This window comes from Lepisosteus oculatus, chromosome 12 (assembly GCF_040954835.1).
Source record: "Lepisosteus oculatus isolate fLepOcu1 chromosome 12, fLepOcu1.hap2, whole genome shotgun sequence".
NCBI lineage: Eukaryota > Metazoa > Chordata > Actinopteri > Semionotiformes > Lepisosteidae > Lepisosteus > Lepisosteus oculatus.
In genome coordinates this window covers 26,851,396-26,867,542 of record NC_090707.1, presented here as the reverse complement: position 1 = coordinate 26,867,542, position 16,147 = coordinate 26,851,396, and the positions used below count along the sequence as shown (strand labels likewise).

The 16,147-nt window shown below is 41.2% G+C and overlaps 1 protein-coding gene across 1 annotated transcript in view; it reads left to right on the top strand.

Annotated features, from left to right (window-relative positions):
- stat4 (signal transducer and activator of transcription 4) overlaps positions 1 to 16,147 on the top strand; it is a 132,126-nt gene that overhangs the window by 71,598 nt on the left and 44,381 nt on the right. Inside the window, exon 8 of the mRNA XM_015359317.2 lies at positions 15,802 to 15,953. Coding sequence (XP_015214803.1) covers positions 15,802 to 15,953 — 152 coding nt within the window. The remainder of the gene's footprint in view (positions 1 to 15,801; positions 15,954 to 16,147) is intronic.

Sequence of the window (16,147 nt, the reverse complement as noted above, 5' to 3'; positions counted from 1 at the left end):
AGATTGGCGCCACCCATGTGGAAGACATCTGGTTTTATCTCCTTGAGACCCCAACACATCCTCTGGTGTTGGGCTTTCCTTGGCTACAACAGCATGACCCTAACATTTCTTGGTCCCGAAAAGAAATTTTAGCTTGGGGACCCAGATGTATTAAAGACTGCTGTCGTCTACCAGTACGAATTGCACTCACGGCGACGTCCCCTTCAGGGGTTCCTACCATACCCCCTCAATATTCCGATCTACAGGAAGCCTTTAATGAGCAGGAGGCCTTGACCCTCCCACCTCATCGACCTTATGATTGTGCCATTGACCTTTTGCCAGGTACTATCCCTCCTAGAGGTCGTATTTTTCCGCTCTCAAGTTCTGAGTCTGAGGCCCTGAAAGTCTACATACAGGATTCTCTGAAAGCTGGATTTATACGTCCATCAACTTCACCAGCATGTGCCAGTTTTTTTTTCGTGGAAAAGAAGGATGGTGGGCTTCGTCCCTGCATCGACTATCGTGGTCTCAATGAGATCACAATCAAGAATATGTACCCTTTGCCTCTAATTCCAGCAGCACTTGAGTCGGTGCATGGAGCCAAAGTCTTCACCAAACTGGATTTACGAGGGGCCTATAATCTAATCCGCATTCGGGAAGGGGACGAGTGGAAGATGGCTTTCATGACTACCCATGGACATTACGAATATTTGGTCATGCCCTTTGGTTTGGTTAATGCCCCAGCGGTGTTTCAGTCTTTTATTAATGACATCTTTCGTGATCTACTACAAAGATTTGTCTTGGTCTATCTAGATGACATTCAATTTTTTCTGATTCCTTCCAGGATCATGTTCTCCATGTCAGAGAAGTACTCTCCAGGCTCATCAAGAATAAACTATATGTCAAACTGGAGAAGTGTACCTTCCATGCTTCGAGGATTCATTTTTTAGGTTATGTCATCTCTCCAGAGGGTGTGGAAATGGATTCGAGTAAAGTCTCGGCGATTACTGATTGGCCCACACCCAAGAACCTCAAACACATTCAACGATTTCTCGGCTTTGCTAATTTTTACAGGAAGTTTATTCGAAACTTCAGCTCGGTGGTCACTCCCATAACCTCCTTGACCCGTAAAGGACCAAGACAAGGCAAATGGACCCCTCAAGCCGAAGAAGCATTTCAGCGTCTGAAACACCTGTTCACAACAGCCCCCATCCTAAAACACCCTGATCCAACTTTGCCTTTTGTAGTCAAAGTGGATGCCTCTGGCCATGGTGTGGGGGCTGTTCTCTCTCAACGTCATGGAGAAAAACAGATTCTTCACCCCTGCGCCTTCTTCTCTAAAAAGTTATCCCCTGCCCAAATGAACTATGACGTGGGTAACCGTGAGCTCTTGGCCATTAAGCTGGCATTGGAGGAATGGAGGCACTGGTTAGAGGGTGCTCATCACCCTTTTTTGATTTACACAGATCACAAAAACCTGGAGTACCTGCAGTCGGCCAAACGTCTTTGTCCTCGCCAGGCTAGGTGGTCCCTTTTTTTTTCCAGGTTTAATTTTTTTATCACCTATACTCCAGGTTCTAAGAACGTCAAAGCAGACGCCCTCTCACGGATCCATGACCCCCCTGAGGCCGAATTGACCCCAGAACCCATCATTCCGTCTGGTAAGTTCCTGGCTGCGGTAAGATGGGACATTGAGGTGATTGTCCGACGAGCCTTGGTTGGGCAGACGGTACCTCCTCAGTGTCCTCAGGACAAGTTATTTGTCTCTCATCCCGTCCGATCGGCAGTTTTACAATGGGGTCATGACTCCTGCTTCGCTGGACACCCTGGAGTCCATTGTACCTTGGATTTCATCTCCAGAGACTTCTGGTGGCCAACTATGGCTAAGGATATCAAGGAGTATGTCCAGGCCTGCGCTATCTGTTCCCAAATGAAGTCTTCCAGAATGAGGGGAGCGGGCCTACTTCAACCCTTACCCATCCCTGTCACGCCCGACATCCCTCCCTAGAGGGCGCTCCACTGCTCTCATTATTGTTCGTGTGATTTAGCTCTCCAGGTGTACCCTTTTAGTGTTACTATTTAAAGACCAGCTCCTCCAGTCCTCGGGGCTCATCATTAGGGTAAGATGTCGCGAGGCCCGCCTAGTACCAGGAAACTCTACGTCCGTCTCCTGAGGGGATAGGCCTCATCCCCGACACCTCCCGCTTCCTGAGCCCGGGGTCTGGAGGATCTCGCCCCGTCACCCTTGGACCTCCATGTTTCGTTTGTCTGTGTGCTCCCCCCTCCCGGGGATTTTAACTTTGTCGCGTTCCAGGATGGATTTCCAGTTTATGGACTTTCGGACCGTGCTTTGACCTGCCCTTGGACCCGTTTGGATTTGGATGCCGTTTTGTCTTCCCCGTACACTGTCTCACGGACTGTCACTATTATTTTGCGCACTATTAAACCCCTGTGTGTTCCTTTTTACCACGCCTCCTGTTTTCTCCAGCTCCTACCGCATCGCATAGGGTCTTCTACAATATCTGACACGGATTCCAGTCCGTGTCCGTTACAGAATGCAGAGCCAACACCTGGACCCCGCGGACGGCACCCTGGCAGCCTGGATTCCATCGATTTTTTTTCTCCCTTTTTTTTTCTTAGGGCTTCGGAGCCGCCCTGAAAAGGAGGGGCGTACTGTCACGACTTTAGTCCCCCCTCCTTAAGGGTGCTCCAGCCCTTTCACTAAAGACTTCATTCCCTGCACCTGTTTCCCATTCCCTGCCCACCTTAAAAGCCAGGCGCTGACGCTCTTCCGGGCTCTGCTCTGATTTCCATATCGTGCGAGTCCGGGACCTGGAAGCGCCTGGTCCCGTTAAGGTTTTAACCTCTGTTCCCGTTCCCCGTCCGCCGGTTCCGACCCGGCCTTCGTGGTTTTTAATCCTTCTTCTGATGGATCTCCTGGTTTTGGACTTACTCGTGTGTTTTGGATACTCTAAGGACTTCTCTTTTGGATTGTTCGCCTCGGCCACACCTCCCCCGTGCACCAGCGCACCTTGGACACGCCCCCCTGTCTTCAGCCCCGTTTTCCTGCATGACGTTCCCCCAGTGTTTCCCCACTCCGTCGGACTGTGTCGTCCGCATAGGGTCCGGAAAGAACTGTTCGTTACAGAATGATGAGCCTATGCTAGACTCCGCGAGCGGTAATCTGGATCACCCGGACCCTCTTCTGGACCTTTTTCTTTTCTAGATGCCCTTCCTGTTTTCCTGTTAAGATCCATTCCTGTTTCGCTGGACAAGGTATTTTTTGTGGATTTTTTTTTTTCTAAAGGAATTCTTGGATTTTTTTTTCCTGGACCGTTTTGTTTCTCCGTTTTTTTTCTTTCCCCGTTGGAACTATTTTGAGAGTGGACAGCCCTACCGTTTTGTATATAGTATTCTCCGGTTTTATCTCTTGTGTATATAGTGATTCTGAATTTCCTTCTCTGGTTGTATATAGTCTGTGCTTGTGATATTCTTCTTGATAGTATTGCCCTTATTTTTAATTGTGTAGGGCGTCAGGAGCCGCCCTTGAAGGGGGGGGGTACTGTCACGCCCGACATCCCTCCCTAGAGGGCGCTCCACTGCTCTCATTATTGTTCGTGTGATTTAGCTCTCCAGGTGTACCCTTTTAGTGTTACTATTTAAAGACCAGCTCCTCCAGTCCTCGGGGCTCATCATTAGGGTAAGATGTCGCGAGGCCCGCCTAGTACCAGGAAACCCTACGTCCGTCTCCTGAGGGGATAGGCCTCATCCCCGACACCTCCCGCTTCCTGAGCCCGGGGTCTGGAGGATCTCGCCCCGTCACCCTTGGACCTCCATGTTTCGTTTGTCTGTGTGCTCCCCCCTCCCGGGGATTTTAACTTTGTCGCGTTCCAGGATGGATTTCCAGTTTATGGACTTTCGGACCGTGCTTTGACCTGCCCTTGGACCCGTTTGGATTTGGATGCCGTTTTGTCTTCCCCGTACACTGTCTCACGGACTGTCACTATTATTTTGCGCACTATTAAACCCCTGTGTGTTCCTTTTTACCACGCCTCCTGTTTTCTCCAGCTCCTACCGCATCGCATAGGGTCTTCTACAATATCTGACACGGATTCCAGTCCGTGTCCGTTACAATCCCGGACCGTCCTTGGACCCACCTCTCAGTGGATTTTGTTACTGACCTTCCACCCAGCCATGGACACACAACTATTATGGTAGTGGTAGACCGTTTCTCCAAATCTGCTCATTTTATTCCCCTACCATCTTTACCTACAGCTCGAGAACTAGCAGAATTGTTTGTACAGCACATCTTCCGATTGCATGGGATCCCTAAGGATATTGTTTCAGATAGGGGCCCTCAGTTTGTCTCCCGATTTTGGAGGGCCTTCTGTAAGTCACTGGGCGCCTCAGTCTCACTTACCTCAGCTTACCACCCTCAGGCCAGCGGTCAGACAGAACGCATGAATCAGGAACTGCTGACCTATTTACGGACTTATATCTCCTCTACCCATGATAATTGAGTGTCCTTGCTCCCATGGGCAGAGTATGCACACAACTCATTGTATACTACATCTACTGGCATGTCTCCCTTTAAGTGTGCCTTAGGTTATCAGCCTCCTCTGATCCCTGACTCCCACCCCAACACAGAGGTCCCTTTGGTTCAGGACTACATCTCTAACCTGAAGACCTTCTGGAGGAAGGCCAAAGCCACCCTTCTTCGCACCTCAGCTCAGCAGAAGAAGGTAACTGATCGGCGCCGTCGGATCCCACCCAGACTTCGACGCGGTCAGTTTGTTTGGTTATCTACTCGTAACCTTCCTCTTAAGCAACCTTCTGGCAAGCTTGCTCCCAGGTACATTGGTCCTTTTCGTGTCCTCGCCCAGATTACCCCAGTAACTTACCGGCTGGCCTTGCCTCCTACCCTTCGGATCCACCCTACTTTCCATGTTTCCCTCCTTAAACCCTTTCACAGATCCACCCTGTCTAAACCGCAACAAAAACCCCCACCGCCTCGAGTAATTGATGGACTCCCTGCTTACACGGTCAATAAGATCCTGGATTCCCGATGGTCTCGTGGATCCCTACAATATCTCGTCGATTGGGAAGGCTACGGTCCGGAGGAGCGCTCATGGGTTTCGGAGAAGGATATTCTGGACCCCAACCTCATCCAAGACTTCCACCGTAACTTCCCGGATCGTCCCGTTAGGGCGTCAGGAGCCGCCCGTAGAGGGGGGGGTAATGTTACGATCCCTGCCTCCCGGCAACGGAGGAGGCAGAAGTAGGCGTAGCCCCTATCCATCAGTGCACCTATTAGTTCTCCCATTCACCACCACACCCCCGTCTCATCCTACTTAAACACCTGTCCTTCCCTACCTCGTTGCTCAGTATTGGTTTTCCCTTTCGAGCTTCCTGGTTGCGCTTCATCTACTCTGTGTTTGTCTTGGATTTCGGTTTGCGGTTTTTCCCTTTTGACTTCGGCTTTTCGGATCTCGGCTTGGATTGGTACTTTCGCTCTATTTTGGATCACTGGCTACCTCTGGATTCTCGGATTGCTCCACGGACTACGACTTCGGATCACGCTTCGGCTTCGGTACTCGTTCCCTTTCGGATATCTTGCTTCCCCTGGACTCTCGGCTCGTTCCTACGACTACGGTTTGCTTTCGGATTACGACTTGGCTTTGTTCACTCCTGCAAGTGGGTTCACTCACTGGTTCGGTCCCTATTACCGAACCCATAACACTTCCTCAGATTGTACGAGAAACAACTTCTGTAACTCTCTTCCAATATAAATTTAAAACTTCCCAGGGTCTCTGTCTGATTGCGTATGGTCAATTTGTAATAACCTGTATGCTTTAGTTTTTTTCTGATTTACTCTTATTGTACTTTTCTTGTCTTTTTCTGTATTCATGATGTACAGCATCCTTGGGTTTAGAAATGTGCTTTATAAATAAAAGTTGTTATTATTAGATGGTAGTGGCTGCTAAATCTAGTACACAACATTATCCCAGCTTCTTCATGAACATTTTCATTGCTTCAAAGTCTTTAACTTGGTAACTTACGGTTTTAACTATATACAGATCCAGCCATTCAAAATGAGCGAGGCACACTGCATTAAAATGCGGTGGACGTAGGGCAATATACTGCATCATACTGCATGTTTTTTTAAATAGGATAATAGTATCTTGTAAAACCGCCAGGTGGAACTAATAAAGCTTAACGTCTTATGTACAGCATTTTAGCCCCAGATAACGCTGAATGCATAACAATAGTCCACTATTATAGTTTATTCTGAACATGATGTGTCTCTTTCAGTTTACATCTGAATTGAGAAAATCTATGTTTTGTCTTAATCCAAATGTCAGCAGCCAGTAATTCATCGTCATTCAACAGGGAACCAGCTGGCTGAGCTAAAGGAGACCTCAGCCAGGGTGCGTGATTTGCTCTGGGAGATTGTTTCTGGCAAACTTGGCTCTGGCATGTGTATCTAGATGAATTATTATACGTGATGGCTTTGTGTTTAAGGATTTCTCACTGGAAATCTTTAAATTAAACGAAGGAGAGGGGAAGGGTTATTTTTCACAATTGCCAGTAACTGGAGAACAACTTATCAACATGATGGGAAAACAATGACGTGTTCCTGCCTAAAACATTGCATGACTTTAAAAGCTGTAAAAAACTGGTTTAGATAAACAGGTGATTTTACTTCCTCGTGATCAGCTTACAATCTTTGTGTACAATGTAAGATATTTACGTTTAATTAAATGTTTAAAATACTTGAATTTCATAAATGCAACACGTTTCCTACACATTCTCTTCTCTTCCTGTTGTGTAGGACAGATCATGTCTGCATTTATCACTTACTTTTTAAAGTAAACAACGTAAATCATTAGCTTTGTCTTCTCAGTCACTTAATTAACTTTAAGCATAGCTTTCTCACCATTTAGGTTTATTTTTCATACCATCGTTAAACAAAGCAGGAGCGTATTGTACTTCCTAATGGCATCACATCTGGAAAGATTAATTGTAATCGTTTTTATCTATACAAATGACACAAAACTATTCTCGATTGTGTTTCTGAATGTTAGGGCACACTTAGTTCAATTTTTTAAATACATCTAAATAAGAAAGTCAGGTGTGAATAAATTATTTGTAATCAATAATATTTTTAACACTAGTAAATTGTTGCACTTTTTCCAAATCTTGTACAAATAGTAATTTATAAATCATTGTTCAAAAGTACCTTAAATCTATAAATCTAGTAAATCTAAATCTAGTAAAATACTAAATTAATAAAGAAAAATAGGGTCAAAAATAATTTTAAATATTTTGCTAACAGTCAACAATTAATTAATAACAATCTTAACTGTTTATAAAAATTAAATATATGAACTCAGGAATCGGATGGCACAGTGATTAGCATGCCTTTTGTATGTTTTTTCATAAATACAACAGTAGCACCAGATGTCTGAGGCCTTCAAAATTAAATTATGCATGGAAATATTTGCTATCTTGCCGTGCTAAGGCCCTAGGTTCAATTCCTAAGGTATTGTATGTGTGGAGTTTGCATGCTCTCTCTCTCTCTCTCTGGGTTCATGTGGGTTTTCTCCAGGTAATCTAATTTCCTCTTGCAGGCCAAAAAATACTGGTAGGTTAATTGGCTTATGGCAATACTGACCCTGGATTAAGTGTGTGTTTGTGTCTGTTTGTCTGCCCTGTGATGGACTGACACTATGTGCAGGGTGTATTCTGCCTTGCATCCGTTTCTTGCTGGGATAGACTCCAGCTACTTTGTAAAGGATTAAGAGATTAGAAAATGAATGGAACTCATGGCACTGTGTAACTACTGTATACACAGTGATAGAATCCCAGTATGAGATGGCAGGATCTTACTGAGGATACATTATTTTATAGTGCGGGTTCACTGAGTCAGCCTTTCCACTTCTCTGGATCTGATCAATCTAACTACCTATTTTCTGTAGTATTCTGAAAATCTCTTTCTGTTTTAACTGTTAACATCTTGCACCAGTTCTGTGACAAAATATACACTGAGCTCAACCTGACAGCTGCTGAGTCCTTAGTTCATCCTGCTTCCAGCATTGAATAAAAAATCTTTAGATTTCTATGCTTATATCTTTAGTAGTTCCATTAGTGACAAAGGCTAAATTACTTTCTTGGAAAAATATATTTTATGTGTAGCAGAAAAATGACTTTCTTTAACAAAATATATTTACAGACGCTTTCCCCTGGCAATCTACCTGAATGCCCAACTGTTTGAGAAGCCTTCCATGAAACCATTTTTGCTATTAATTCATATAAGGACTCTCTTACTGAATTCATCTGTTTTTCATGTGTACTAATTTTCTGACTATCCTATCAAACATTCATAGTCTCCCTACCAGAAATGCACCTTATTATTTAAGCCCCTAACTCTCACATGTTCTTTTGTAACACACACCTTTCTGTGATTTTTTTGTATATCTAAGCTTTTGCAAGTGTTCTTGCATTCCTCTTCTGCACTGTCCGGTCCTGGCTTTTTTCTGTTTGGTTATTTCAAGGTAACACCTGCTCCAATTCTAATACTATTTGCTCATGAGCATTCTTGTATTTTCACTTTTATTTACATCTCTAGCACTTTAATGTCCAAACTTTCATTTGCCTTAATTGTTTTAAACTGAATTTTAGTTTCAGCCTTATAAAAGCTTAAGTTTCTCTCTTTTGTTTCTTGCCCTATGGAGCTCTTTAATTGTGAAGTTCCCAGCATTTTTACATTGCTCTATTAAGTGGTCAGTTTTCATTGTATTTGGCATACTACACTTCTTGAACATAATCCAATGTACACCCTGGCTATATAGCAGTTCTACTTATATTGAGTTTATTTTCATTTTATTCAATTTTTATTGCGCTATTGTTATGTAACTTTATTTTGTAACTTTTAATTTTGTGATCCCCCCGTCAAGCTTGCAGAAAAGACATTTCATTGTCAGCAACTACTGCTGCACATTGTATTGTTGTTCATCTGATAAATAAATTATTTGATTTTTAAGTTGTTATAACTGATCACCAAATTATTGCAACACTTGACATTGCTTCATTCACCCCCTTTCCTGAATGTCTATGAGAAGCAGAAATAGTGCTGTCTCTTGTGCGATCTTTTTGAAGCCGAAATTTCACTGTTTAAACAAATAAGAAATTAGATTGTTCATAAATCTAATCACTTATTAGATGTAAACACAAAGTTATTGCTCTCTGAAAATGCTCTTTTTCTTGTTCGTTTTGGGTGAAAACGGCTGTTTAATTCAAAGCAGGACGTCCATGAAGTGAAACACATCAGCAATGGCAAGGCTTAAAGCAGAGAGAGAAACTGGGTGAAAACTCCAGTTGAATCATCCAATAGAAATATTAAGCCTATTCAGAAATTCTCAAAACCGAGCACAAAGCAAGAATACTTTTGCAAGGCTCTATATCTCTATATCTGTAGATTTGATTTGTTGTGTGGAGCAGCGGGAGGGAAAACTTGGCAGGGGGGCAGGCGGGGGGTGAGGGGGAGGGGGAGATTGAATATGAAAAAGGTATATCGTTTAAGTTTCAGAATTATAAAAACTAAACCTTTGCTGAGTTTAAAAAAGAGACAAGAGGTACCTTTTGAGAAGTCGTGTACTGCTTGCAAAGTAGCTAATTTTGACAAACGGCAAATTATTGCTTGAGGAATTCTGTACTGAGAAAATCTGTACTGTAGCTTTATTTAATTGAACATAAAGTAACTTAGGTGGGTAGCTGCGTCAGCATGCGTAGGCTGCAAAGGAACAAGTAATAGGTTTATTCCATGCTGAAAAAAAGAAGAAAGAGAACACAACGTTTCAGCCGTGGAGCCTTCTTCAGGTGTGAGAGAGACAGGGCAGTAGGCAAAGGTAAAGTAGCGGGAGAACAAAGGTTGGGAGGGAGGAGGAGTGAGAGGCGGGAGCAGGGGACAGAAAGAGAGGCCAATCAAGAGGTGTGAAGTCAGAATGGGTGCAGAGAGATGTGAAATGAAACTTCCAATGAATGGAGAAAATTTAAAAGAACAGTAATCTGTCGTTAAGGGAAGGGAGAATGTGTGATCCTAACTGCAGAATAATTTTAGTTTTGGTGGTCTTTCTGATGTATGAGTTCGGAAAACCGTCTTTGAGAACACAAACGGAGAGATTAGTGTGGTCGTGGCCGTCAGAGGTGAAATGAGAAACAATGGGCTTGGAGAGATCTTTAATCTTCACAGCCCTGACGTGTTCTCTGAAGCAGTCTCCGAGTCTCCTTCCTGTTTCTCCAATGTAGATGGCTGGGCATTTACTGCAAGAGATACAGTAAATAAGGTTGCTGGAGGTACAAGATGCTGTCTGGGTGATCCGGAATTGTCCTGAGGGGCCTTGAATGAGTGTGGTGGTGGCTGTGTACTTGCAGGTGATACAGCAAGCTCTGTTGCAAGGGAAAGTGCCTGGTGTGGATGGTTGTTGAGGGTGGTCAAGGGAGCTGTGAACAGGGAGGTTACGCAGATTAGGTGGTCGGCGATATGAGATGTGCTCAGCTACCAAAATTTCCCTTTAGTTGTAAAATTCCATATTAATATATAATATTAAGAGGATTTAAACATGCACAGTAAAGAGATCAAATGAAGCAATCGTTTCACTAACAACCAATGCAACATGAGTGCCGCCTGTTGGTAATTTTGGCCAGCCAATCACGTACTACAGTATAATGCGCTAACCTGCAGATCATTTCACACAGTCTGGGGTTTTACTTTGCATTTTGACTGGCTGCATCTGTATAGTTTATATATTTAATAAAAAGCTATAATTTTTTATCATTTTCTAAGAATACGTAATAAGAACACTTCTGGTTATTGTTGTAAAAGAACTGATTTAATACCACTTGATAGGGAATATTAATATGGAATCATGTAACCAAAGAAATGTTGGCAGCTAAAAATATCACTTGTGGATAATTTTTTGGAAATATTTGATGTTCCTTTAACAAGTTTTTCAGCCTTTATAGTTGTAATGGACAATGAAACTGTTAGGCAACCCTAATGAAGAGATATTGATGCTGTGCAGACGCAAGGGTAGGCAAAGACACAGCAGGTGTACAATCCAATGCGAAAGGCGAGTTCGTTGTCAAAAGGAAAAGGTGGTTCAGTATCCAGGAAGTCCAATAGAAGCAAACAATCTGAAACAAGAGGCGAGGTCGTGGTCGAAAGGAGTAAGGTAGGTCGAAATCCGGGTAGTACACTGGTGGCAAACAATCCGTGTCAAGAGGCGAGGTCCGAAGTCAAAAGGCAAAAGGGAAGTCCAAAATCCAAGGTCATATAAAGAACAGTAATCGCCAGGTAGAGCTCTCAGGGAGAAGACTCAATACCGAGCAGCGTGAAGCGGGTTGGAATGGCTTAAATACTGCAGCCTGCTGCACGGTAGGGCGTCTGGTGCCGAGTTAACACATGCGGCAGTGCTTGTAATTATTGCCCCGCTGATTAGCTCTCTTGGGGGCTGGTCTGGGCAGGTTGGTGGTCGTGACAGAAACGCTCATAGATATAATGTAGCCCATTGCACCCATGCGGCAGTTTAGCACAGTGGCTTAGATGGCCACCTGCTTCTCAGAAGGAGAAGGGTTTGATTCCCAAACAGAACATTGTTTTATTTTTTTTACATAGCAGGAGATATAAAAAAGTTTATTATTATAGCATGTTGTGCCTCTTTAACGCGATATGCCTCTTTCAGGTATACGTCCGCATTAAGATAATCTATATTTTGTCTTAATGCAAATTTCAGCAATGAATAATCAGGAAACAATTTAACTTTAAATTTTGATTCTAAAAATGTATATCACACACATACTGTACTGTATTGGCTTTAAAACCATACAGTATCATACTGTGTATACAGTATACAGTTCATTGGCATGTATGCTACTGGTTTGGAATCTGTGAATATGACTTCATGTGATTCATGTGTGGCAAGTGGAAATGTAGTCTTTGTTTGCATTTTAAAACTACAGTACACATACAAAAGAAAAACTAGTGTTTTTATAAAACAGACTATTTTATTCCTGATTCCTTATGCTAAAACGCTAAACAAGGAATGCACTGAAGAAGAGGGCAGAAGCTGTAAATTCAGCCTCATCCCCAAGCAAAACTGCCTATTCCAAATAACCACTCATTGGGATTGACACCCCCACCCTTTGTAACAAACATGTTTGTTAAAGAAGTTTGTGTAGGGAGTTATGTTGCATGCATTGGCTGCAATGGAACATGTGGAGCTTAATTCTATGCTGAAAGAAAAATAAATACAACATGTCTCCTCTATAACAGAAAATGTCCTGCTCTGCAACAATATTCTTTGTGCAATTCTTGTGTCTAATTTCCAGTGAGTAACACTGTTACATAACACACATCTAATTATATCAGCTACCAGGCAGAAAAAAGAGCAGCAAAAAACAGTTAAAATGTGTGAAATATATTTTTCAAAATCAAAATTTGAAGTTCAATTGTTTCCTGATTACTGGTTGATGAAATTTGCATTAAGACAAAATATAGATTTTCTCAGAACAGATATAAACCTGAAAGATGGACATCACTTTCACAACAAGTTATAATAATAAACTATTTTTATATGTCGGACTATGTAAAAAAAAAGCTTTCTTGTGTCCAGGAATCAAATCCTTCACCTTAAAGCACTGTACAAAACTACCACCTAGATGTAGTGCACTACATTGCAGTCTATGAGTGTTTCATTGTCCATTACAACTACAAGGACAGCAAAAGTAGTTAAAATGAACATGTCAAAATGTTTCAGAAAATGTCCACAAATTATATTTTAAACTACCAGAATTTCTTTAGTTACAAAATGCCATTTTAATATTCCCTATCAACTGGTATTAAATCGGTAATACAACTTTTTTTTACAACAATAACAACAGACTGAACTGTGTTGTTATTACATATTCTTAGAAAAGGTTAAAACATTATAGCTTTCGTATTAAACATATCAACATTATATAGTTACAACATGCACATCAATTCTTAAATATTTATGAAAAAAGTGGAATACTGTGTACTTTGTTTTTTATAGTTACCACAACCATCTACTATATGCACATTATGTACAGTACAGATTTCGTTATACTTTCTTTTTATTTTCAGCCATCACAATTTCCCATTAGTTGTAAAATTCCATAATTATATTCCATATTAAGCTAATTAACATGCACAGTATAGAAACAAATTGAATGCAATCATTTCAAAAACATCTAATGCACCACATATCGATTGTCTTGAATTGCATAACACAATGCACTGCGTTACAGGTAATGCTTTTGGAAGAAATACCACATATTTTGAGACCTGCATCTTTATTTGTTCTATTTTAAATTAACTTACTCTTCCAAAACATCTAATTGTGCTTGATGGATCTTCAGATCTTTCATATTCTTGCAGACTTTGCCAAAAGAAAATTCCATACTCGTTGTCTGTTGCATTGTTCCATTATCTTTGTGTCCCACCTGGGGCACACATTCTCCACCTGTCTCGGGCTCGCCTGTGGATAAAATTCCACGAGTTGATCTGTAGCAAGCTACAGGCCGCCAACCCTCACCACCTCGGTCTTTCCTGGTGGTCACTTTTCTATCCCATAAAAAAAATAATTAATACATCCGTTGATGCTTCTAGGCACACCATCAGTGAAGTTTCTGTGAGGTTTTCCAGTTTAGTACTGAAAAAGACTTCCAGTCTTTACACCTTCAGTAATCAAAACATAATACCCGCTAAGCACACCATGATCTCAAATGCATGTAGGAAATATTCAATTCAATTTATTTTTATAAAGCGCCTTAAACAACAAGGTTGCCCTAAGCGCCTAACAAAGTAACCATACATTTTGTGAATACAAAACAGAAAAGACCAGAATACAATGGAGGAGAGGAACCAAAAACTCCTTAGTAAGGAGAAAAAAAACCTTTGGGCATGCTAACATTATATAATTTAAAAAAGAAATAAATGAATGAGGGTATTAATCCATCCATCCATCATGTCTTCTGTATGTCAGAATAGGTTAAATAGCTTCTCTTTTAAAATATTTCAGATTTGTTTTTAAATTTGAATGTGTTGTAACTGTTAAAAAAATAGTGATTATAATTGCGATTCTACAGTTTAAAATTTTAAATTAATGTTTATAATTTAATGCAAAAAATAGCATGCATCTCCTTTGTTGATGTTGGTGCTTTTATAATAAATCGAATACACATTTATACTTATGGCATAATTACTCAGCAGTTTACATAATATGTTTATGTTCCTAAATTAATATCATTTATGACCTTTAGATGCGTTATGCTCCTATTCTTTTTATGCTCAGCTACAAAAATTTCCATTAAGTGGTAAAATTCCATATAAATATTCAATACTAAGTGGATTAAAACATGCACAGTAAAGAGATTAAATGATTAAATATTTCCATGACCTACCAACGCACCACGAGTGCCCCTATCGGTCATTTTGGCCAGCCAATCACATGCCGCGGTAGGGCGCGGTGGCGCACGCGTAGATGCCTACGGTACGGATTTGTGCCGTGCATTTTGAATGTCTGCATCTGTATGTAGGACTTTTGATACTACTTTTGTATAGCGCACGCTTCATCTGGCACATGTTTTTAAGTAGCATAAACCTTTGTTCTTGTGGCAGGAGGTTACTTTGCAAAAGTATTTAGCATTCAAATGCAGTTGTTATTGTTCCTAAAAATGTAATATCGACATTTTCATTGAAATATGTCGAGCTCTTAGTATTATCCACATGCATTTTATTATATTAGTAATCTCCAAATGAAAACAGGTGGTATATATTGTAGAATCAAGAACTTGACTCAGGTTTGGTCAGAGAAAGGAGTCTTTATTGTGTACACAAGGACCAAGCACTTAGCATGATAGCAAAGTGGAGCTCAAATTACAGCAGCTTACATATAGTATTGTAAGCAGGTTGGGGGAATCATTATCACTAGTGTTGCTAAGCAACAGAGCGGTCAGCAGAAGTTCAAGGACGAGAAATGAGGAAAACAAGGAAGCTAGTGTCCCATATCAGAAGTAGCAAGGAGTACACCCAGAACCTTGAGACCTATGTGACTATCGAACTGGAAACCTTGTAGCTCGCTAGAAACCTTTTAACTCTTTATTACCTCAATATGTTGCAAGTACAACTTACAAAGATCAAAATTCTACTATTTTAAATATATATATTAATTCAAAGTATATCAGTATTGTTTATTTAATGTAAATTTTAGCTAAAAGTTCCTTTTTTCATTGTTTATCGTTTACCATGCTATATTAGAGGCACTACAGATTTATCACAGGGAGAATGGAACTAGAGTATGCACTGTGTGTCTTCATGTGGGCTCATGTGTACATTTTTACTGGGATGTCATTAACCACCTGTGTGAGTTTTCCAAAGGGCAGTACTCAGTTTGGCCAAATGTCACTGTGCTTGAGTCATTATGGGTGTCCTCAAATTGCTGCACAACAGACGCCCTTATTACTTTAAAGTGCTACATAACATCAGTAATCAATAATACTTGTGAATCAGTAATACAGTTTTAGACACTGTGGACCCACCATGTAACAGTGGCAGCTGCAGTACTGTAGCTATGGTTGTGCATGTTTTGCTGCTGATCTACATATAATAAAATGGTTTGTGATGCAAAAAAAAAGCCAATTTGGTTAATAATTGGGAATTGCTTTTAAGGAAAAATAAATATACACATTGAAACACACATTGAAGGTAATTTAGTGGCTTTATGTTTTTCTCATCTCCAGGAAACACTGTCCAAACTGACTGATTTGATAAAGGAGATTGACTCATTAATGAACACGCAGCTGAATGCGGAGCTGATGGACTGGAAACGTCGCCAGCAGATTGCTTGTATTGGAGGTCCTCTTCTCACCAGCCTGGACCAGCTACAAAACTGGTATGAAATCTGAAATTATTCCTAACTTCTATTTACCATTTATTTGCACTGTCTGAGAAACTGCTTCTTCTCTGTTACCCAAGGAGCCAAATTGGCTTTCAGTTGTAAGATAAACTAAATCTTTACTTGAAAAGGCATATTTGTTATAAAATCTATTTTATCAGATTACTACACTACTAATGTCAATTTTCTTT